The sequence below is a fragment of the Heloderma suspectum genome, chromosome 1 (assembly GCF_057233095.1).
Source record: "Heloderma suspectum isolate Gila_16-S chromosome 1, 16-S_ref, whole genome shotgun sequence".
NCBI lineage: Eukaryota > Metazoa > Chordata > Lepidosauria > Squamata > Helodermatidae > Heloderma > Heloderma suspectum.
In genome coordinates, this window is record NC_139458.1 from 16215602 (window position 1) to 16240988 (window position 25387).

A 25387-nucleotide genomic window follows, 5' to 3' on the forward strand; every position below is an offset into this window, starting at 1 on the left:
GCTCATGGCTCTCATCTGAACAGAGGACTACCAGCTCATGCCCTTAATTGCTATGCTAACGAGATATTGGCATTGGTTTAAGGCTAGCAGGGCAGTTTTGTGGATCTTGCATGTTAAGATAAAAGGTCCTTCTTCACACAGTGCATACTTAACTTAAGGGATTCACTGCCATGAGATGTGATGGTGGTGGCCACTGGTTTTGATGGCCTTAAAAGAGGATTGGAGGATATGTGTTCTCAGTGGCTGCAGCTGTGATAGCTAAATGGAACCTCCCATGTTGAGAGATAGGATGCTACTGAATGCCAGTTGCTGTGGAAGGTCTATTGCCCTCCTGTGCTGCTTGTAGGCTTCCCAGAGGCATCAAGCTGATCACTGTGGGAAAGAGGACGCTGGATTAGATGGACTTGGTCTGATCAGTGGCGCGGATGAAGGCAGAAGCAACAAGGGGATGGGGGGGAGGGAAAATAATGGCATAGAAGTGCTGAACACATGGTTAGAGACACCTCCCCAGTAGCTACCTTTTGAAAACCCAATACGTGTCTGTAAAAATCATTGCAGATGCGCGTGTGTGCACACGCTGTGTAATATATATACACACACACTTCATATATGCACTTGTTTGCTCATTTATGTATAAGAGATTGAGGCCCTGTTGCTCTCTGTGTGTGCGAGAGACAGGTAGAGCTGCTGAAAGAGAGAGCTGGAGCTCCGTGGTGAGTGTTAATGGAGAGTTAATCAGTGTAAGAGGAGCCTCTGTGTCTAGCACCACTGAAGTTTGTTAGGCTGAAACACTTACTAAGAGGGAGCCATTGCAATGTTTATTGCTATGCTTCCATTAATCTGTTGTATTTGACAAGCTTTTTCTTTTTTTTCTTCCTTGTAGCGGCAGGAAAAACACAAACGGTTGGAGGATTTCATGTCAACTTGGGAAAGGAATCGCGGGCACAGACTCTGCAAAATGGTAACGCATTATAATTGATTTAAAACATGAAAAGTAAGGATAGGACTGTCCTGCTAAATAGCTCTCCCCTAAAGCTGTCATTGGTCTGTAGTTTACCTGTTACTGATTTTGGGGGATGTTTCAGAAAGGAACATACACTTTTGGTAGACAACTATTTTATTAGTTTCTGAAACTCCATCTATATGGTGAGTTCTGTTAAAATAAATTTAAGGTGCAATCCTATGCATGGTTAGACAGAAAAAAGTCCTACGACCACCAGCATTCCCCAGCTACTGCTGGCTGGGGAATGTTGGGAGTTGTAGGACTTTTTTCTGTCTAAACATGCATAGGATTGCATCCTTAATTGGTTTTGAAATGCCCTAGTCAGGGGCAAATACTAATTACAGGGAGAGGGCATTATCATCAGGAAAATGTCACACTTCTGTTTGGAGTTGGACACCCCCCGCCCCCCCAGTGGCTGCTATTAAATGTCTTAAAAGCAGGAGATCTGATCATAGATCTCCCCTTAGCATGCCCGTTTGTGTCCTGAGGCCGAGAGTAAATTTGTTATGACCATCCTCTGAGGGCTGGCATTTGAATCTGGGTCTCTTGAATTCTAAGTTCTGCAATACAGTCATTGAGTCCCACTAGTTCTCTAGCATGTTGATGGAGAGCAGCTATACTCAGTAAACCCAGGGCAGACTGGGATAGGCAACCTGGTGCCCTCCAGATCACAATTATTTATTTATTTATTGCATTTATATCCCGCCTTTTTTCCTCTTGCAAGGAACCCAAGGCGGCTTACATGATCCTCCTCCTCTCCCTTTTATGGCTGGGGCCTATGCAAAGGGATGATGGTAGTTGTAGTCCAAAACCAGGCACCAGTTTGCCTACCCCATATGATGCAGCTACTTTGCTGAAGCTAAGCAAGTGTGAATTTAGTCAGTGCCTGGATTGGAGACTACTTGAGAACTTCATATATGCCTTGTTGAGTTCCATGATGGAAGTGTCCATTTCTGGTCACCACACTTTAAGAAGGATGCAGACAAACTGGGGAGAGGTAAAAAGCGGGGTACTGCGGGGCTCAGTCCTGGGCCCAGTGCTCTTCAACACTTTTATTAATGACTTGGATGAAGAGATGCAGGAAATGCTTATCAGACTTGCACATGACACAAAATTGGGCAGGATAGCTAATACCCTGGAAGACAGAAACAGAATTCAAAGTGATCTGGATAGGCTGGAGCGTTGGGCTGAAAACAACAGAATGAAATTTAATAGAGATAAATGCTGAGTTCTGCACCTAGGAAAAAGAAACCAAATGCACAGTTACAAGATGGGGGATACTTGGCTCAACAATACTGCAAGCGAGAAAGATCTTGGAATTGTGGTAGATCACAAGCAGAATATGAGCCAACAATGTGATGTGGCTGCAAAAAAGGCCAATGCTCTTTTGGGCTGCATTAATAGAAGTATAGCTTCCAGATCATGTGAAGTACTAGTTCCCCTCAACTCAGCACTGGTTAGGCCTCATCTGGAGTACTGTGTCCAGTTCTGGGCACCATACTGTAGGAAGGATGCAGACAAACTGGAAAAGGTTCAGAGGAGGGCAACAGAGCTGATCAGGGGACTGGAAACAAAGCCCTATGAAGAGAGACTGAAAGAACTGGGCATGTTTAGCCTTGAGAAGAGAAGACTGAGGGGAGATATGATAGCACTCTTCAAGTACTACTATTCTATGATTCTATGTTGTTCAGTCGTTCAGTCGTGTCCGACTCTTCGTGACCCCGTGGACCACAGCACGCCAGGCCTTCCTGTCCTGCGCTCTCTCCCGGAGTGTGCTCAAGTTCATATTCATTGCATCGGTGATGCTATCTAGCCATCTCATCCTCTGCCATCCCCTTCTCCTTTTGCCTTCAGTCTTTCCCAGCATCAGGGTCTTTTCCAGAGAGTTTTCTCTTCGCATTAGGTGGCCAAAATATTTGAGCTTCAGCTTCAGTATCTGTCCTTCCAATGAGCAGTCAGGGTTGATTTCCTTTAGGATGGACTGATTTGACCTCCTCGCAGTCCAGGGGACTCGTAAGAGTCTTCTGCAACACCACAGTTCGAAAGCATCAATTCTTCGGCGCTCAGCCTTCCTTATAGTCCAGCTCTCACAGCCATACATTACTACTGGGAAAACCATAGCTTTGATTAGACGGACCTTTGTCGGCAAGGTGATGTCTCTGCTTCTTACTATGCTGTCTAGGTTTGCCATAGCTTTCCTCCCAAGGAGCAAGGGTCTTTTAATTTCATGGCTACAGTCACCGTCTGCGGTGATCTTGGAGCCCAAGAAAGTAAAATCTGTCACTGCTTCCATTTCTTCCCCTTCTATATGCCAGGAAGTGATGGGGCCAGATGCCATGATCTTAGTTTTTTTAATGTTGGGTTTCAAACCAGCTTTTGCACTCTCGTCTTTCACCCTCAACAAGAGGCTCTTGAGATCCTCTTTGCTTTCTGCCATTAGGGTGGTATCGTCTGCATATCGGAGGTTGTTGATAATTCTCCCAGCAATCTTAATTCCGACCTGTGATTCATCCAACCCAGCGTTTCTCATGATGTACTCTGCATATAAGTTAAATAAGCAGGGTGACAATATGCAGCCTTGTCGTACTCCTTTCCCAATTTTGAACCACTCAGTTGTTTCATGTCTGGGTCTTATTGTTGCTTCTTGACCCTTGTACTGGTTTCTCAGGAGACAGGTAAGGTGGTCTGGTACTCCCATCACTTTAAGAATTTGCCACAGTTTGTTGTGATCCACACAATCAAAGGCTTTAGCGTAGTCAATGAAGCAGAAAGAGACGTTTTTCTGGAATAATCTTGCTTGTACAAGCGAATGTTGGCGATTTGATCTCTAGTTCCTCTGCCTCTTCGAAACCCCGCTTGTACTTCCGGTAGTTCTCGGTTCACATACTGCTGAAGCCTAGCTTGTAGGATTTTGAGCATCACCATGCTAGCATGTGAAATGAGCGCAATTGTGCGGTAGTTTGAACACTCTTTGGCGTTGCCTTTCTTTGGAATTGGAATGTAAACTGACCTTTTCCAGTCTTGCGGCCATTGTTGAGTGTTCCAAATTTGTTGGCATATTGAATGCAGCACTTTAACAGCATCATCTTTTAGGATTTTAAATAGCTCAGCTGGAAGACTGTCATCTCCGCTAGCTTTGTTGTTAGTAATGCTTCCTAAGGCCCACTTGACTTCACTCTCGAGGATGTCCGGCTCAAGTTCAGTGACCGCACTATCATGGCTATCAGGGACATTCAGATCTTTCCTGTATCGTTCTTCTGTGTATTCTTGCCACCTCTTCTTAATCTCATCTGCTTCTGTTAGGTCCCTGCCTTCATTGTCCTTTATCATGCTCGTCTTTGCAGAAAACGTTCCCTTGAGATCTCTAATTTTCTTGAAGAGATCTCTAGTCTTTCCCATTCTGTTGTTTTCCTCGATTTCTTTGCATTGTTCATTTAAGAAGGCCTTCTTGTCTCTCCTTGCTATTCTCTGGAACTCTGCATTCAGTTGGGTGTATCTTCCCCTTTCTCCCTTGCTTTTCGCTTCCCTTCTTTCCTCAGCTACTTGTAAAGCCTCATCAGAGAGCCACTTGGCTTTCTTGCATTTCTTTTTCTTTGGGATGGATTGAGTTGCTGCCTCCTGAACAGTGTTACGGACCTCCGTCCATAGTTCCTCAGGCACTCTGTCTATCAGGTCTCATCCCTGAAATCTATTCCTCACCTCCACTGTATATTCATAAGGGATATGATTTAGGTCATACCTGAATGGTTGAGTGGTTTTCCCTATGTTCTTCCATTTAAGCCGAAATTTTGCAACAAGAAGCTCATGATTTGAGCCACAGTCAGCTCCAGGTCTTGTTTTTACTGACTGTATGGAGCTTCTCCATCTTTGGCTGCAAAGGACATAATCCATCTGATTTCGATATTGACCATCTGGTGATGTCCATGTGTAGAGTCGCCTCTTGTGCTGTTGGAAAAGAGTGTTTGCTATGATCAGCGTGTTCTCTTGGCAAAACTCTATTAGCCTTTGTCCTGCTTCATTTTGTACCCCAAGGCCATGCCTGCCTGTTATCCCGGTGATTTCTTGACTTCCTACTTTAGCATTCCAATCCCCTATGATGAAGAGGACATCTTTTTTTGGTGTTAGTTCTAGAAGGTGTTGTAGGTCTTCATAGAACCGATCAACCTCAGCTTCTTCGGCCTCAGTGGTTGGGGCATAGACTTGAATTACTGTGATGTTGAATGGTTTGCCTTGGATTCATACTGAGATCATTCTATCGTTTTTAAGATTGTACCCCAGTACTGCTTTTCCCACCCTTTTGTTGACTATGAGTGCTACTCCATTTCTTCTACAGGATTCTTGCCCACAGTAGTAGATATGATGGTCACCTGAACTAAATTTGCCCATGCCTGTCCATTTGAGTTCGCTGATTCCCAAGATGTCGATGTTCAATCTTGCCATCTCATGTTTGACCACCTCCAGCCTACCTTGATTCATTGCTCTGACATTCCATGTTCCTAAACAATATTGTTCTTTACAGCATCGGATTTTCTTTTCACCACCAGACACATCCACAGCTGAGTGTCCTTTCGGCTTTGGCCTAGCCGCTTCCCTCTTTCTGGCGCTACTTGGAAATACCCTCTGCCCTTCCCCAGTAGTATATTGGACACCTTCCGACCTGTGGGGCTCATCTTCCAGCGTCATCTCTTTTAGCCTTGTGATAGGTTCCATGGGGTTTTCTTGGCAAGAATACTGGAGTGGGTTGCCATTTCCTTCTCCAGTGGACCACATTTTGTCAGAACTCTCTGCCATGACCTGTCCATCTTGGGTGGCCCTGCACGGCATAGCTTATGGCTTCACTGAGTTACGCAAGCCCCTTCGCCAGAACAAGGCAGTGATCCATGAAGGGGATGATTCTATGAAGGCAGGTCAAATATAAATGCAGTAAAATAAAATAATATGCAAGAAGTTTTTATTATTATTAAATTTATTAATCGCTCATCTGGCTGGTCACCCAGCCACTCTGGGCGATGTACAACATACAATAAAACAGTTTAAAGCAATAAAATTCTACAATAAAAACATTTTCTAAAATACCCTAACCCACCCCAAATGCCTGCCTGAACAACCACGTTTTTAATGCACGACAGAAGCTCATTAAAGAGGGGGCATGACGGAGTTCCCTAGGGAGGGAGTTCCACAGAGTGGGGGCCACCACAGAAAAGGCCCTCTCCCTCGTCCCCACCAGTCTAGCTGTCTTGGCTGATGGGACAGAGTGAAGGCCATCCGAGGCTGATCTTGTTAAGTGGCCTTTCTGGTGCTGCTGGAGGCGCTCCTTAAGATAGGCTGGGCCGGAACCATATAGGGTTTTAAAGGTCAAAACCAACACCTTGAATTTGTCCCGGAAAACAACTGGTAACCAGTGCAACTCCTTCAGCACTGGAGTGATGTGATCTCGCCGGCGGCTGCCTTTAATCAGGCGAGCCGCCGTGTTCTGTACCAGCTGCAGTTTCCGAACCGTCTTCAAGGGTAACCCGACGTAGAGCGCATTACAGTAGTCTAAACGAGAGGAGACCAGGGCATGTACTACCGATGGGAGCAGATGGTCGGGACGGAAGGGGCGCAGCTGCCGTATCAGAAGGCGTTGATACAGCGCTGTCCGGCTCACAGCTGACACCTGAGCCTCCATGGACAGCTGGGAGTCCAAAATGACCCCCAGGCTGCGGACCTGGTCTTTCAAGGGTAGCCGTACCCCATTCAACACCAGGTCAACATCCCCCAGCCTCCTCTTGTCTCCCATCAAAAGTACCTCGGTCTTGTCAGAGTTCAGCTTCAGCTTATTCCTCCCCATCCAGCCACTCCCCGTCTCCAGACATTTGGACAGGGATTCTACAGCCCACCTTGGTGAAGATTTGAATGAGAGGTAGAGCTGCGTGTCATCCGCATATTGATGACACTGCACCCCAAACCTCCTGATGATAGCCCCCAGCGGCTTCACATAGATGTTAAATAGTATCGGGGAGAGGATGGAACCCTGTGGCACCCCACAAGTAAGTGGCCACGGGTCCGAAACCTCCTCTCCCAGTGCTACCCTCTGGTACCTGCCGGAGAGGAAGGACCAGAACCACCGCAATACGGTGTCTCCAATGCCCAACCCCTCCAGGCGGTCCAGGAGGATACTGTGGTCAACGGTATCAAAAGCCGCTGAGAGGTCGAGGAGAACAAGGAAGGAGCATTCGCCCCTATCCAGAGCCCTCCTCATATCATCTTCCAAGGCGACCAAGGCCATTTCTGTCCCATGCCCAAGCCTGAAGCCCGACTGAAATGGGTCTAGATAATCAGTTTCTTCCAAGTGTGCCTTCAACTGCACCGCCACCACCCGCTCAGTCACCTTGCCCAAAAATGGCAGATTTGAGACTGGGCGAAAGTTGTTCAAAACTTGATGATCCAAAGAGGGCTTATTTAAGAGTGGTCTTATCACTGCCTCCTTGAGGGCTGATGGCATCACTCCCTCCTCAAGGGAGGCATTCACCACCGCCCTGATCCCCTCACCCAGTCTCTCTCTGCAGCCCATAATAAGCCAAGATGGGCAAGGATCAAGTAAGCAGGTGGTCGGCCGTACAGATGAAAGCACCTTGTCCACTTCATCAGGAGGAAGAAGCTGGAACCGATCAAAGCTATTTTCACATTCAGAAGGCCCACTGCAAATATTCAGAATCCTCAAACCAAAGCCCCAAAATTATTTGTGATGTTTCCAGGTTAAAAGTAGTGCCAGAACTTGTATTTTCTTATATTCTGTCTGTACAGGCCACCTACAATAACAAGCCATGTGCTCCTAAGGGAAAGGACAAAAACCAGCCCACCAAGTGTAAAATGTTGTTGTGAAATAAAATCATGTAAAGGCATGGTTTGGAGGCACGTGTTCAAGTTAAGCAGGTGTGGGTCTATTTAGTGCTTGGACGGGTGACCACTTAGGAATCCCTGTGTATACTGCCACAAGATCTTATGTTGGAAGAATGGCAGTACATGCATGTAATAATAAATAAAAGCCTGACAGGTTCAACCTACCAAGCATTGCTACTGTCTGTTTATTGCTGTTGAGCTCGTGGCTGGTTTGCACATTAGCATCGAGGCCACGTTGGAGCTGTGGGTGCCTGTGCTCTACTGTAGATTTGGAGGGAGAACGTTCCAGTTCCATGGCTTTGAGCTTGAGAAGCCAGAGCCTGAAGTGCAGCAAGTAGCTGTATTGGCAAGGCAGAAGGCCAAGCTCCTATATGTACACCAGGCATGGCCGATCCAGAGGCTGTGCGCCAATCATGGTCTGACATGGGGTGTGAGTACGCACACACTACTTGGTGGATTATGTTGAATATTCTGTGTTCTAGAATTCATTATTTAAGGCAAATCTACTGCAGGAAATGAATGCTAGTTTTAAAATTCATGATATCCTGTGTTTACTTCTCATTTCCTCTTAATGTTTGCTCTTCGTTTTAAGCTTTCTTTAGTTTAGTTGACCCTGCTATTCCTATCAATGGATACTCTCAACTGCTTATAAGAATGGGTTGATTTTCTCATGAGTCAGTACTAATAAGTCCTATAAGGTTGCTTGCAACCTGATTTTTCTCTCCCAGACTTGTGTTTCATGTATTTCTGGTAGTTTAACTAATGTCAAGATGCTCCCTTGAAAGTGTGTCATCAACCACTCTGAGCAATGATAACTTAACTAGACCAAAGTTGTTAACGAGTGTATTGAGAGCCAGTGTGGTGTAGTGGTTAGAGTGTTGGACTGGGATTCAGGAGATCCAGATTCTAGTCCCCACTCGGCCAGTGAAGTTCACTGGGTGACTTTGGGCCAGACACTGGCTCTCAGCTAATCTACCTCACAGGCTTGTTGTTGTGAGGATAAAATGGAGAGGTGGAGGACCATGAGAAAGCTGCCTTGGGCTCCTTGCAAGAGGAAGGCAGGCAGGATATAAATGTAATAATAAACAATAACTTTTTCAAAATGTCTCTGAATAAAAGGTCAGTATTTGAATGTGTGGTGTTGAATTGGTTGTATTAAAAACAAAAGCAAAAATCTGATGTAAAGATTTATCTAAGATGTTCATAGCTGTAGAAAAACAAAGTAGTCTAGTTGTAGCTTCTGTTCTATTCCTGTTGACTACCTAACACTTGTATATTTTGTCAAAATGAAGTATATTGAATAAGTGCATAGACACAGGGCCAGCTCAGGACATTTGGGGACCAGATGGGGCCATTTGGGGACATAGGGCCCAATCCACTGGGAGGTTCTCCTGTGCAATAGAATTCTGTTCTTGTGGAATGTTAACTTTCGTAGGGTTTTAGGAACCCCATCAAACATTACCCTAGTGCTGTGTGAGCCCCCAGTGCTGTGTGAGCCCCCAGCCTGCTGATTCTATGATCTGATCATCTCAACATTACTCCAGCCATGCAGGCGCTCACAAAAAAGCAGCTTCCATGCAGCTAGGATAACGTTAGAAGGGCCCCTTGTTTTAAGAACGTTTTCAGTACTCTCATCAAAGGCTTCTAGCTTGCCAGAAGGAATCCTTGAACCATGTGTCTTGGTTTTCTCCACTGCCCAGTCTTTTGGTGACAGGGGCTGGCTGATCCACAGCTCTATTAAACTGGATTTAAGCTGGTGTAGTCCCACTGAAATAAAAAGAAAGAAAATAACCTTGTCCCAGATACAGTGTTTGAAAGGAAAATGCCCTGCTAAACTGTTGTATAAAGAAGCAGGCTCCTCACAGAATGGCGTTCTTTTGTGTTTTAATCTGGGACCGCCTTACTGTCAGTGTATGGTGGGATTCTCTTTCACTCGGTGGAAAGGAATGCAGCCTTTAATCTGTGTAGCAAGCCCTCCTCTGGCTCCCTGCCACTCTGTCTCTGAGAAACTTCTTTGCAGCAGTGTGCTGGTGGATCGCCCAGGTGCTGAAAGAACAGCTTGTATTAATGTGCACGTATTGGGGTGGATGAGGACATCCTTTTGGCTTCTGTGCGTAAGGGAGTTGGTGGGGCATTGTACATATATATATTTCCCATATTTTGGCCAAGTCAGCAATGAATAGAACTGTGGCAACAAAGTAATATTTTCTTTTCATTGGCATTGGGTGATAAAACGCTTTGTCAATTTAAAGTTCATAGAATGAGAGCTTTGTCTGTTGACAGGACACATTCTTTCTCTCTGTTTAAACTATTTAAGAGATTTGTAAGCTCCTTGTCAAGTATTTTCCCAGTATTTTCCTGGTATAATAAAAAACTTCAAAATTAACACCCCCCCCCCCCCAATGATAGATAGCTATTCTGTTATAAAATCTAAAAACACAGGGAATTTGAGAGCAGTCATGTCCAGCACTGGCACTTGCTTTTAAATACATTTTACAGAAATCATTTTTTTCTGCTCTGGGATAGTATAAATAGTTTGATCTCAGGAATATTGGTTACTATACACCTGAGTTTTTCTAACTGTACTGTGGACTTCCTTGGAGGCTTATGAAGGGTATCTCAGAGAGAAAAGTATTAATAGTGGACAGGCCCTTTTAAAAGGGAACATAACTTCTGATATCCCCCTGCAATCTGGTGTGGCAGGGTAGTGCTCAGTGCATTCAAGGGCACACTTACAGTTAATGTGGGGCAGTGGTGATGCCCATCAGGCCTGGCCATTGTCCTACATAAAGTGAGAGTTGCAGTTGAGGTAGCTTTAAACATGGCTACCCCAAGCTGTGAATTGATGGTGTAAAGAAGTGTCCTTATATGTTCATATGAAACTCCAGAATGCGTAAGGGAAAAATATAATGATAAAAATACACCTAGAAGAAAGCAATGTGGGCGGCTTTGGTTAAGACCGTGTGAACTGTGGGATGGCTGCCAGTCACCTGAGGCTCTAATTGATATGTCTGCTTATAGAAAAATTGAGTGCTACATTGCTGTGCAAAAAAGAAAGCAACGTTAGGTCACTTGTCCTTGAGGTACCCTTTATGGACTTCGAGGCTGCAATCCTATGTGCACTTTCTTGGGAATAAGACCCACTGGACACAATGGGACTTAGTTCTGAGTACACACATATAGACTGCACTGTAAGAGTGGTATAGCAGAGATAGCTTTGTCCACGGGTCTCCGGCCTTCTTGGACCAGTGGGCACATCTAGAATTTTGAGAGAATATCATGGATACAGTTGCAAAATAGCTGCTGTGGACAGTCACAAAACACCCATTTCACAGAAAGCCAAACTGGTGAGGGTAAAAGACAAGCAACGGTGCAATCCTATGCATGTTTAGACAGAAAAAAGTCCTACAGTTCCCAGTATGCCCCAGCCAGCTTAGCTGGCTGGAAGGGTGCTGGGAGTTGTAGGATTATTATTATTTTTTGTATAAATGTGCATAGGATTGCACCCTAAAATGGTGAAGAATCTGTATCCACTTTGTAGGGTTTTTATCTTGTATGTTGCCTTGAGAGGGTTCCACCCTTAAAGGTGGCCTAAAAATAATTTTAAATAAAAATAAGAACCTGTATACATAGCAGGGGTGGGGTCTGAGCCCCCAAACACAAATTCACTCCTTTGAACCTAAAGTGTTCTTTCTCATTCAGGATAATCCTCCCCCCACACAAGATCCACACACACTCTCATTCAGGATCACTCCCAACCTTCCTTCCTTCCTTCCTCTGGATCACTGCTAAACTCTTCCTCTCTCAAACACATGCTTTGCTGCTGCCCAACAACACACTAGCTGAAATTAAAAACAACACAAAATCCAGAAGGGCAAGAGACATTGTTGTCAAGGGAGGTGTCCATGGGTGCAGCAGTGCAGCTGTAGCTGTGGGCACTGCTGGGTGTAGCAGTGGGCACCATATTGCCAACCTCAGGGTTGGAACACTTCACTTTATAAGTTCAGTGAATCCTACTCCCAAGTAACTGTGGATTGGAGACAAAACTGCAATACTGGTTTAGCAATCTTCTATTTTTCCTTGGCTCTCCTCCAGTTTACCTGGGACAGAAGAATGTGGGGGTGGGCTCAGAACAGGAAAATGCGTGAAAAAATCAATGAGCACGAACTATTGTTCATGGATGTGAATGTCAACTTTCTGAATTGCAAACTGAATTGCAAATAAATTCATTTTTGTTAGAAAGATGGCACACATTCTTACAGTTCAGTGTCTGGTTGTACCACAGGGATCTCTCCTTATGAAAGCCAGACTCAAACACAGGCATACAGACAGGCTTCAAGGGGTACACATCAATTTTATTAGCACACGTTTAGGGAAAGCTGAAGTTTTCTCTACACAAGATCTTACTGTGTGTTATAATCAAAGTTTTACATTAAATTGGAGACAAAGTAAGAACCCTGATGGTGCAGGTTTGTTAATCATACAGGGAGCCTACACAGTCTCCTCGCTGCAGAAGTTCCCCTCCAACATGTGGAGGGCTGCGGGGTGGTGGTGGTGGTGAGTGATGAGGAGCTGGGGCCACAGGCTTGTCCTTGCTGTCCCCCATCACATGATTCTAATCTGGTGCGAGGAACGGACTGACTTCTGAAAAAAGTTTAAGTGGGAAAGAGATATACATATCCACACTACTACACCTTTTACATACACTAAACTTTGCTTCCATATGGTAGAATGATCTAACGGTAAACAGATGTTTATTTTCTTCTTAGAAATTCGGTCCTATAAGAACATAAGGGCTATGCGGGATCAGACCAGAGGTCCATCTATTTCAGCATTCTGTTCACACAGTGGCCATGTAGCTGCCTGTGGGAAACACACAAGGAGAACATGAGTGTAATAGCGCCCTCCTGATGGTGTTCCCCAGCAGGTGGTGTATGTACATAGGCATGCTGCCTCTGATTTTGTAGGTAGCATATAGTCATCAAGAACAGTAGCCAATTATAGACTTATCCTCCATGAATTCATCTAATCCCCATTTAAAGCCATCCAAATTGGTGGCCATGACTACATTTTGTGTAAGCGAATTCCATAGTTTAACTATGCACTGTGTGAAGGAGTACTTCCTTTTATCTGTCCTGAATCTCCCACCAGTCAGCTTCATGAGATGGCCCCATTGGGTTCCAGTATTATGAGAGAGGGAGAAAAATGTCTCCCTATCCTCTTTCTCCACACCTTGCATAATTTTGTACACCTCTATCATGTCTTCCTTCACTTGCCCTTTTCCACCTGTTGTAACCTTCCTTCCTATGGGAGTTGCTCCAGCCTCTTGATCATTTTAGTTACCTTTTTCTGCACTTTCTCCAACTCTACAATATCCTTTTTTTAGGTGCTGTGACCAGAACTATGCACAGTATTCCAAGTGTGGTCCCACAACACTTGGATTGTATATAAGGATTGTATGATACTAGCAGTTCTATTTTTGATTCCTTTTGTAATTATGCCTAATATGGAATTTGCCTTTTTCACAGCAGCTGCTGTACACTGGGTTAACATTTTCATCAAGCTGTCCACCACAATCCCAAGATCTCTTTCTTGGTCAGTCACCACTAGCTCAGATCCCATAATCATCATATACATGGAGTTGGGATTTTTTGCCCTAACTTGCATCACTTTACATTGGCTTATATTGAACCACATTTTCCATTTTGATGCCCATTCTCCCAGTTTGGAGGGTTCCTTTTGGAGCTCTTTCCAATCCCTTTTTATTTTAACCATCCTAAATAAATTGGTGTCATCAGCAAACTTGGCCACCTCACTGCTCACTCCTAATTCCTGATTGTTTATGAACAAGTTAAAAAGCATTGTTCCCTATACAGATCCCTGTGGGACCCCACTGTTTACATCCCTCCATTGTGAAAATTTACTATTTATTCCGACTTATAGAATCATAGAATAGTAGGGTTGGAAGGAGCCTACAAGGCCATCGAGTCCAACCCCCTGCTCAGTGCAGGAATCCAAGTCAGAGCATCCCTGACAGATGGCTGTCCAGCCTCGTCTTGAACGCCTCCAGTGTGGGAGAGTCCACCACCTCCCTAAGTCACTGGTTCCATTGTCGTATTGCTCTAACAGTCAGGAAGTTTTTCCTGATGTTCAGCTGGAATCTGGCTTCCTGTAACTTGAGCCTATGATTCTGTGTCCTGCACTCAGGGATGATCAAGAAGAGATCCTGGCCTCCTTCTCTGTGACAGCCTTTCAGGTACCTGAACAGTGCTATCATATCTCCTCTCAGTCTTCTCTTCTCAAGGCTAAACATGCCCAATTCTTTCAGTCTGTCTTCATAGGGCTTTGTTTCCAGTCCCCTGATCATCTTTGTTGCCCTCCTCTGAACCCTCTCCAGTTTGTCTGCATCCTTCTTAAAGTGTGGTGCCCAGAACTGGACACATTACTCCAGATGAGGCCTAACCAGTGCTGAGTAGAGGGAAACTAGTACTTCCCGGGATTTGGAAGCTATGCTTCTATGAATGCAGCCCCAAACAGCATTGGCCTTTTTTGCAGCCACATCACATTGTTGGCTCATATTCCGCTTGTGATCGACAACAATTCCAAGATGCTTCTTGCTTGTAGTGTTGTTGAGCCAGGTATCCCCCATCTTGTAACTGTGCATTTGGTTTCTTTTTCCTAGGTGCAGAACTTGGCATTTATCCCTATTAAATGTCATTCTGTTGTTTTCTGCCCAGCACTCCAGTCTATCCAGATCACTTTGAATTTTGTTTCTGTCTTCCAAAGTATTAGCTATCCCGCCCAATTTTGCGTCATCTGTAAATCTGATCAGCATTCCCTGCACCTCCTCCTCCAAGTCATTAATACAAATGTTGAAGAGCACTGGGCCCAGGACTGAGCCCTGCGGTACCCCACTCGTTACCTCTCCCCAGTTTGAGAAGGTCCCATTGATAAGCACTCTTTGAGTCTGATCCTGTAGCCAACTGTGGATCCACCGGATCGTTGTTTCATCTAGCCCACTTTGAACTAGTTTACTCATCAGGATATCATGGGGCACTTTGTCGAAAGCTTTGCTGAAGTCAAGGTAAATTATGTCCACAGCATTCCCACGGTCTACAAGGGAGGTGACTTGATCAAAAAATGAGATCAGATTCGTCTGGCAGGACTTGTTTTTGACAAATCCATGTTGGCTTTGAGTAATCACGGCATTGTTTTCAAGGTGCTTCCAGATGGATTGCTTTATCATCTGCTCCAGAATTTTCCCAAGGATTGATGTCAGACTGACTGGTCAGTAGTTCCCAGGTTCCTCCTTTTTGCCCTTTTTGAGGATACGGATTAGCCCTCCTCCAGTCATCTGGCACTTCTCCTGTCCTCCATGATTTCTCAAAGAGAATAGACAGCAGTTCTGAGAATTCTTCTGCCAGTTCCTTTATTACTCTAGGATGCAGTTCATCTGGCCTTGGAGATTTGAACTCATTCAAAGTAATGAGGTGTTCCTTAAACATATGCCTATCGATCTCAAGCTGCAATCCTGCCCCTTCAATCTGTACTTCGCCTTTGCCAGGGGGGTCATAGACCCTCTTTTGGGGGAAGACTGAGCCAAAGTAGGAATTGAGCACCTCTGCCTTTTCTTTGTCATCTGTTATCATTTTACCATCCTTATTTAATAGCTGAACCACCATTTCTTTCCTCTGCCTTTTACTATGCACGTAGCTGAAGAAAGCCTTTTTGTTGTTTTTAGCATCCCTCACTAACCTCAGCTCGTTCTCAGCTTTAGCCTTCCTGATGCCATCCCTGCAATTCTGTGCTATCTGCCTGTACTCTTCCTTTGTTACTTGGCCTTCTTTCCACTTCCTATATGTGTCCTTTTTTGTTTTCAGGTCATCCCTAAGCTTTTTGTGAAGCCACATTGGCTTCTTCTGTTGTCTTCCACCTTTTCTTCTTGTTGGAATTGTTTGTGATGGTGCCTTGAGAATTTCCTTTTTTAAAAGCTCCCACCCATCTTGGACTCCTTTTCTCATTAGTGTCGCTTGCCATGGGACCTTACTGATCATTGTTCTGAGTTTATTAAAATCAGCTTTCCTAAAATCCGGGGTACGCGTTTGACCATACTCGGCTTTTGCTTCCCTTAGAACCAAGAACTGAAGTACAACATGGTCGCTTTCCCTCAGAGTTTCTGTAACTGCTATTTTATCCACTAAGTCATCTCTGTTGGTTAGGATCAAGTCAAGGATAGCCGATCCGCTAGTTCCTTCCTCTACTTTCTGTAGGAGGAAGTTTCCCGCCACACAAGAATTTGTCTCCCAACAAATATCAGGGAAATTGCAGTCCCCCATTACTATGACATCATGCTTCCTTAAAACATTGGCTATTTGCTTTTCAAAAGTTTCATCCTCGTCTTCTCCTTGGTTAGGTGGCCGGTAGTAGACTCCGACCACCAGGTTCCTTTTATTCTTTGCTCCATTTATTTTGATCCAGATGCTCTCGATGGGGCTACCAAGGTCATCCTCCTGTATTTCTGTGCAGAGATATGTATTTTTCACATACAGTGCAATGCCACCACCCTTTCTGTTCCTCCTGTTCTTTTTGAACAAGTTATATCCTTCCATTGCTGTATTCCAGTCATGAGAATCATCCGACCAAGTCTCAGTTATACCAAGTCTCAGTTATACCTATCAAGTCATAATTTCCCTCCTGTATTAAGAGTTCAAGTTCGTTCTGTTTGTTTCCCATACTCTGGGCATTAGTATATAGACATCGAAGACCATGTGCTTCATAGTCTGGCTTTCTTCCTACATGTGTCTGAAGACTATTATTGGGCGCTGTCAGAGCTGTTCTCTCCGTTGCAGTGCATGCGCCTACGTCCATTGTTATCCCCAACATTACATCTCCCTTCCCCGTAGGATTCAGTTTAAAGCCCTCCTGATGAAGTTCTTCATGCTGTGGCCAAACACATTCTTCCCATCCTTTGTGAGGTGCAACCCGTCCCTTGCCAACAGCCCATCTTCCAGGAAGTATAGCCCGTGGTCCCAGAATCCAAATCTCTCTCATCAGCACCACCTTCGTAGCCAGTCATTCACCTGGAGTATTTTTCATTCCCTTTCTATCCCTCTTCTAACTACTGGAAGGATGGATGAGAAAACTATCTGGACCCCAAAGTTCTTGAGTTTCCTTCCGAACTCTTTGCTTTCTGTCCTTTCATTAGTTACCGATTCATAACAGGATCTCTCCTCTTTTCCATGATAGCTAAGTTTGCTCAGGTGTCTTTGGTGAGGGACTTTTGGAAGCCCAGTTAAACAATGTCTACCAGTTCATCCCTGTCCACATGTTTATTGACACTCTCAAAGAACTCTAGGATGGATGCCATATAGGCTCAGGGATTCGGTAGCTTTCAGTTTTTCAATAAGGTCATGAACTTATTCTTTTGTCACTACTATTTGCTCAGTTCCTCAGACTTTCTTCCTGAAAACATCAGTCTAGGCACAGGTATCCGCCCTACTTCTTCTGCAGTGAAGACAGATGAAAAGAATTCATTCAGCTTCAAAGCAATCTCCTTATCCTTCTTAGTGCTCCTTTAACTTTGTCATCCAACTGTCCAACTGCCTCCTTAGTTGGTTTCCTACTTCTGATATATTTAAAGTATTTTTTATTGTTGGCCTTGATATCGTTAGTGATGTGCTCCTCAAAATGCTTTTTTGCATCTCTTGTTGTCTGCTTGCATTTCTGTTGTGCACACTTGTGTTCCCTTTTGTTTTCCTCACTTGGGCAAGACTTCTATTTTCTGAAGGAAGCCTTATTTTCTCTAATACCCGCCTTGACACTGCTTGTTAGCCATGGTGGTGACCTCTTGAATGTGGGGCTGCCTTTCCTGACCTGTGATATACATTCTAGCTGAGCTTCTATTACTGTAGTTTTGAGCAACCTCCAAGCATTTTGGAGAGATATAACCCTCTTGACTCTCTCTTTCAACTTCCTTTTTACCAGTCCCTGCATTTTAGAGAAGTTTCCTTTTTTGAAGTCAGATGTGACTCTGTTGGACATCCTTGGCAACTTTCCACTTAAATATTAATTTAATTTATAGATTATCCCTGTCCGGATAGGGGCCCAGCTACACCCCTATCTGGACAGGGATAACCTGGCTTCAGTTGTCTATGCTCTGGTAACCTCCAAGTTAGATTACTGCAATGCACTCTACATGGGGCTGCCTTTGAAGATGGTTCGGAAGCTGCAGCTTGTGCAAAATGCGGCAGCCAGGCTGATAACAGGGACCAGAAGGTCTGAACATATAAGACGGATTCTGGCCCACTTGCACTGGCTGCCTATATGCTTCCGAGCCCAATTCAAAGTGCTGTTTTTGACCTATAAAGCCCTACATGGCTTGGGACCACAGTACCTGCCAGAACACCTCTCCCGGCATGAACTGACCCATACACTACGCTCTTCATCTAAGGCTCTCCTCTGGGAGCCTCCTCCAAGGGAGGCTTGGAGGGTGGCAACAAGGGAGAGGGCCTTCTCGGTGGTGGCTCCCCATTTATGGAATTGTCTCCCTGATGAGGCCTGTGTGGCGCCAACATTGTCATCTTTTCGGTGCCAGGTTAAAACTGCCCTCTTCTCTCAGGCATTTGGCAGTGTATAATGAGTCCCTTGATTGTATCTGGCTGATTGTTTTTGTTTTAGATATATGTTGTTGTTTTGTGTTATTTTTTCTGTGTTATGTGAATGGTTTTATATTTTAATTGTATTTAATTTTTGTGAACCGCCCGGAGAGCTTTGGCTATGGGGTGGTATAGAAATATAATAAATGAAATGAAAATGAAACTTGATAGCACTGTGGTTGCTTTTCCAGTTGGTTTGACAACATCCAAATCTTGCAGTAGACTCTGGGCAGCACCACTTAGGATTAAGTCCAGGGTTGCCTCCTCTTGAGTTGGCTCCAAAACCATCTGTTCTACGGCACAGTCATTTAGTGCATCAAGAATTCAACCTCTTTGTTGTGACTGAACATGCATTTATCCAGTCAATATGGGGTAAATGAAGTCACCCATTATTACAGTACTTCCTTGTTTGGATGCCCCCCGATTTCATTTTCCATCTCAAGATCACCCTGAACATTCGAGTCCAGGGGACGATAGCATGTCCCAAGTACTGAATTACTTTTGGAGCCCACAGTGCTTCCGAGGATGAGTCTGCCCGTTTTAGGGTTTCTAGTCTGTTTGACTCTATGCCCTCCATAACTTACAGAACAATTCCACCTCCAGTATGCTCTTCCCTGGCCTTTCTACAGAGTTTATATCCAGAAATGACCATATCAACTGGTTCTCTCAATTGATAGTGTGTATTAGAATAGATACTTTTTCTTCTAGAGTGCTTTAGTTCACTCCTATATTGCCATGCTAAACAAGGAGAAACAGATTTGAAGGTAACGGAATTAAGGTTTAATCTCTGTCTCATATGTACAGGTCAATAATTTAACAGTTAATTTAGCAGTTAATCTATCATACATTTGATTCCTCTCTCTCTTCCATCCACCTTTTGTGATGAAATATATCAACTTTCCAGCTAGTTTCTCTCTCCGCATATTCTTGTTGTTGTTGTTCAGTCATTCAGTCGTGTCCGACTCTTCGTGACCCCATGGACCATAGCACGCCAGGCCTTCCTGTCCTGCGCTCTCTCCCGGAGTGTGCTCAAGTTCATATTCATTGCATCGGTGATGCTATCTAGCCATCTCATCCTCTGTCGTCCCCTTCTCCTTTTGCCTTCAGTCTTTCCCAGCATCAGGGTCTTTTCCAGAGAGTTTTCTCTTCGCATTAGGTGGCCAAAATATTTGAGCTTCAGCTTCATTATCTGTCCTTCCAATGAGCAGTCAGGGTTGATTTCCTTTAGGATGGACTGATTTGACCTTCTTGCAGTCCAGGGAACTCGTAAGAGTCTTCTCCAGCACCACAGTTCGAAAGCATCAATTCTTCGGCGCTCAGCCTTCCTTATAGTCCAGCTTTCACAGCCATACATTGCTACTGGGAAAACCATAGCTTTGATTAGATGGACCTTTGTTGGCAAGGTGATGTCTCTGCTTCTTACTATGCTGTCTAGGTTTGCCATAGCTTTCCTCCCAGGGACTTGAACCCTGGACCCTCAGATTAAAAGTCTGATGCTCTACCGACTGAGCTATCCGGGCTACATCCGCATATTCTTACTAACAATTTAACCCAATTTTATCTTTCTGTCAAGTTACTGATTTTCCTCCTGACTTGCTCCTCTTCAGATACAAACATATATCTTTTTTCAGATGGATATATATCTATCCATCTGTCCTTTACATTATTTTCTTCTTCATCTTTAGAACACATCAAAACTCAGCATTTATACTGACTCTCTTTTATTCTTATCCTTCATTCTGAGATCTCCTACACCCCATTTTGGACAGTCTTGGACCCTTGATTTCAAACTCAGTAATAAAATCAAAGAACAAGTCCAACCAAAAAGCTTTAATATGGGTTCTTCCTTGTCACAAGATCTACTGTGGACCTCAGAGGCCATGTATGTGGCCTGTGGCAGGTGTGCAGTGCTGCCACCCCTCCTCAGATTCCCCCCTCCAGTTACTTTTACTACGGATGAGTAACAAACTGCGATTTACAGTTAACTGTGGTTAGCATTAACAGTGGTGCATCTGTGGTTAGCTTTAGAAATGGGAAGGAAGGCGAAATTTGAATGCAGGAGGGGAAGGGCAAGGATATTGATGCATGTTTTTGATCTAACCATAGTTAGTATTCAGGGAACCTTACTTTTTCACCAGGCTACTGAATGCAGATACTACATTAAGAAATGAGTCACATAACCAAGAGAGGATAGACAATTCATGCATGTCAAATGAAACTTTTATTTTCTTTTTTTCTTAACACAAATACCTTGTCAACAAATTGGCAATAGTAGGCTTATTATATTTTCTCCTGAAGTGAATCGTAATAAAAAATCAGAAGGCTATTCATCTGGTGAAATGATTTTTGGCTGCTGATAAATAGTTCTACAGTAGCTTTTTGAATCTGGTAAACTTTTTGTAGACCTGAGACTCCAACATACAGAATTTTCATTTCCTAATTTTAAAAAAAGGCTTCAGGAAGCTTAAATAGCTTGAAACAAATCCTTATACTTGTGTCCAGAATTGAATGTGCGGGCCATTCTGTGATTTAAGAGAGAAGGAGTGGCGGTGTGTGTGGATAGAGTGAAATAATTGTAGACATGGATTAGGAACCACAGAATCTGGAAGACAGGCAAAATGTATTTTAGGGAAGTAATCAAAGATGCCATGGCAAAACATGGACTGTATAGTAATGTCTTGAGGATAACACCTTTCAGAATATGAAAGAAACAATGAGGAATATAGGAACATAAGAAGAATTGTGTTGGATCTGCTCAAAGGCCTATCTAGTCCAGCACTCTATTCCCAGCTAGATGCTCTGTGAAGCCCACTGGTTGGACATGAGCGCAGTAGCACTCTTCTGCCTGTGTTCCCCAGCATCTGAATACGAGGCATACTGCCTCTGGTACTGGATGAAACATATAGCCATCATGACTAGTACCCATTGATAACCTTATCCAGGAATTTGTCCTTTTATTTGCCCTGAATTTCCCATAGTTCAGCTTCATGGAATGATCCTGGGTTCTAGCATTATGAGAGAGGGATTAAAACATTTCCCCATCTACTTGCTCCACCACATATTTGATATACCTCTATCATGTTCCTCACCAGCGGCAATGCCAGTTGGGGGTGGTAGAGGAGGCTTTAGTGACCCCTGAAGTAGCCTCCCCCCAACCACAGTGATCTTGTGTGTGTACGCATGTGTATATATGGCCCCCAGGCCTGCTGCGGACGCCTGCTGCGGCTGTTGGGGCCAAAACAGTTGTGCACCCCTGATGTAAACAGTGGAGCTGCCCTTGATTTTATGGTCTGGCATCTACATTCTTCTTATAATGGCACCAAATGAGGACCATCTGCCCAGTTCACATTAAGTCTGACGCTTCCTGAAATAGAATTTAAGACGACCCTTCCACTGAGGTCCATGAGGAGAAAAATTCTCAACCTGGGAGTGGTGGCTTAAACCTCTGGGATAAGAAGTCTGAATTAACCTATCCACCAACTTGCGCAAGGCTGTTTACTCTCCTAAACGTCCCCGCTGGCAAAAACCAAAGGCACAATTCACGGCCATTACAATGACACCATTACAATTCATGGTGCTTTGCATGGCTGCTCATCAAGTGTAGTCTGTACTAATAAGATACAGGAACTATTGTTAAAGCTTTAGAAAACATGATATATTTGGGGGCAGAAGACTGTTCATACTGTCTTACACTTGTTTTGATCTCATTTTTCAGTAGTATATACATTTATTATGGGTGTGAAGGGTGGGGGTCTGTTGGACGAGTGAGAAACTTCATTGTCACTAGGCTAATCGTTGCATGAGAAACAAAAGCATAGTTAACGTTGCTGCTGTCATCACTGCAACACCAACATTCCAGTTCATCTCTGAGATACAACTGATTATGAATAGTGCTTTTTCCTTGTATAATGCATGAAGTCAAAGCTGAGAGTCATAAAGCAAAATTTTAAAGCCCATTAAAGTGAGAGCTTTTTTCCCTGTGGAGAATTAGATGTGCAGCCTGTGTGTTGGCAAATTTAGTGGTAAATGGTGTTTGGTTGAAACTGTACTTAAAACACAGTTTAACAGCATTAAATCTAGAGGGAGCTGCATGTGGCACGTGATCTTAAATTTCCATCATGTGTGAAATATTAACTCTGTGTGTGCCCATTGTTTGTTGGCAACTTTGTTAGCTGAGTAATTGCACTAAAGAAATATATTCTTGACTCAGCTCAATCCTTCAAGTCATAGCTAGTGAAGAAGTTATTGTCCCTTATGGCTTTTGCATGCTGAATAGCACAGTGATGATCTATGTAAATCAGCTTTATATTTAAGCATTAGCCTAGTTGCTATAGGTGACAAGAATTTGCATGCAGGTGAGTGCATGTAATTCCATGAAGACATGTGAGGGATCTGGCAGAGGAGGGACAGAGTGCTCCACACCTCCTCTGTACTCAGGATAGGAACCAAGCGGGCTCCCACAGAAGGAATGGAATTCTCTTCCCACCCCGCCAGCTGCCAGCAGACCAGGCTAGTAACTTTTGTGAGCTTATTTACAAGGCTGATATAAATTGCTGGTAACCCAAAATGTTTCAAGGTATGCATATCTAGTTTTTCATCAAGAGAGAACGACATGCAAATTCATTTTACATTGTATTGCGTCTTTGGTTATTGCCTGATAAAAGAAATCTTAGTTGCTTGGCTAAAACATGTATGATGAATCAATTAAATCCACATAAAATTGTATAGAAATAAAAACAGTATTTCTGAAGAGGGTACTTTCTTTGACTTTAGATAATATATGCATGTGTTGGAAGAGTGGTTATCTTAGAAGAGGCATTCCTTCTTGAGCGAGACAGGAAGAATGCATCGTCGAAGTTGGTGCCTGCCACCTGCAGTTTTTGGTAGTTAAAAAAATCTACTGCCTGAGTAATTTTTAATTGATGAAAAGGCATTTAATTAACTAAATATTGCAGCCCTAATTATGTCTTTATGATTTGCATGTTTTTGTCTCTCATTAGTAGTCCTGATGAAAACCTATGTATAGGTTTAATGAATTGTGTTTCCAGCTATTAATTCTTGTAATAAAAGTAATTCCTTTGCACTCAATAGCTGTATTTTATGCTTTATTTGAAGTGTGACCCTCTTGGCGGACTACATCTATATAAATAGGAATTTCAAAGCTGTCTCTTTTTACAAGTACTGTAACTTGATATTCTTGGGAGAAAGACACTTGTATATTGAAACTTAATTTTGATTCTTTAGATTTCTACCCAGACCAATTCCAAGAAGATACTGCTGGCAGTATCTACAAAAGCCCCCCCCCCCCTCCAATTTTCCAGAGTGCACAAAGTTGAGGAACTGCAATGGGGAGAGCATAGTAGCACTTGCGTGTAGATGACAGGTGGAAGTATGGAGCAGTAGCTGTGGGAAAGCGATTTGGATCTGCATTGGTCTCTGAAGTCCCCATTCCGCTACGAATAAATTTTATGAATGTTATATTATATTAATATATTTATTTAGGACATTTCTGTACATTTCTGTACATATTCATAAAATAAATTAAAGCAACAATAAAAATAAATGGTAACTTTAGATCAATAAAGCAAACATATATTCAGCCATCAGTTTAAAACGCTTCAGTCAGTATAAAATAATAAAATAATCCAACAGCAGAGTAAGATAAAACAAACTCCAGTGTTTAAAATACCACTTCCCTCTTTCTTTACAATTCATATCATTAAAATGCCTGTGAGAATAAAAATGCCTCAACCTGGTGCCTGAATGGTAACAAAATGGCTGGCTGGCAAACCTCCTTGTGATAGGTGATTCTGAAGGCCTGCCTACCCCCCTTTTCTTTCTGAACTTTCTTGCACCTTCATTGCTTGGATTTCTCTGAGCTTTTCTCTGAGTTAGACATTTCCTCAATTTTTAGAAACTTCCCCTTAAACTGAAACTCCATTTCTGAGGATGCAGATAAGGCACCAGATGTGCCACATGTGTAGTGAATGTGAGGATTAGCAGTATACACAGCCCTCGTAAGTATACCATGTTTTTGCTTCTTCTTGCATCGTACTAATGCACTTCTGAAATGAATTTAAAGCAATTTAGCTGGATGTAGGAACATAGGAAGCTGCTTTGTACTGAGTCAGACTGTTGGCCCATGTAACTCAGTATTGTCTACACATGCTGATTGGCAGTGGATCCCAAAGTTTTCAGTCGGGTCCTTCCCAGCCCTACCTGGGCAATACAAGGGTTTGAACCTGGAGATCTTTTTGATGCAGAGCATTTGCTCTACCACTGAGCTTCCCTAAGTGGGAGCAAGCTTCCTTTTGGAGGGGTATAGCTGTAATAGCAGCTATAGCCCCCCAAAAGGAAGCTTGCTCCCACTTAGGGAAGCTCAGTGGTAGAGCAAATGCTCTGCATCAAAAAGATCCCCAGGTTCAATCCCTTGTATCCTTTGTGGAGAGGGATGTATACAGTACCTCCCTTTCTTTGAGTGCTGTTTTAGTGGTAATGGGGGAAGAACTGGGATGTGCAATAGATGGCTGATGATTTAGAGGCTATGTGGGGGTGGCTGCTATACAGCAAATGCATATAGGTTGTTTGCACTAGCTACTGGAATATACTTGCTGGTGCTTTCCTGTGCACCAGTCATAGGCCTAGGATGGAGGGATTTGATCCACTGCCATTATCCCCCCCCCACTTGTTTTGTGATCATGACAATTTTTTGCCCCTAGTTTTAGCACTATGCTTGAACAGGGTGCCATTTTTGTTCACCTGGGTCCGTTTGTGGCTTGAGCCATTGCGTGTTCTCTTATGCCGAATGCTTTTTTCCTTTTCATTATGTTGGCAATCTACCAAATTA

The 25387-nt window shown here is 43.6% G+C and overlaps 1 protein-coding gene and 1 non-coding gene across 2 annotated transcripts in view; one reads left to right on the forward strand and one right to left on the reverse strand.

Moving 5' to 3' along the window:
* BRF1 (BRF1 general transcription factor IIIB subunit) overlaps positions 1–25387 on the forward strand; it is a 276895-nt gene that overhangs the window by 11987 nt on the left and 239521 nt on the right. The window contains exon 2 of the mRNA XM_084837074.1: positions 884–961. Coding sequence (XP_084693200.1) covers positions 884–961 — 78 coding nt within the window. The remainder of the gene's footprint in view (positions 1–883; positions 962–25387) is intronic.
* TRNAK-UUU (transfer RNA lysine (anticodon UUU)) lies at positions 19979–20060 on the reverse strand. The gene has a single exon. It is a non-coding gene; the product is annotated as a tRNA-Lys (tRNA).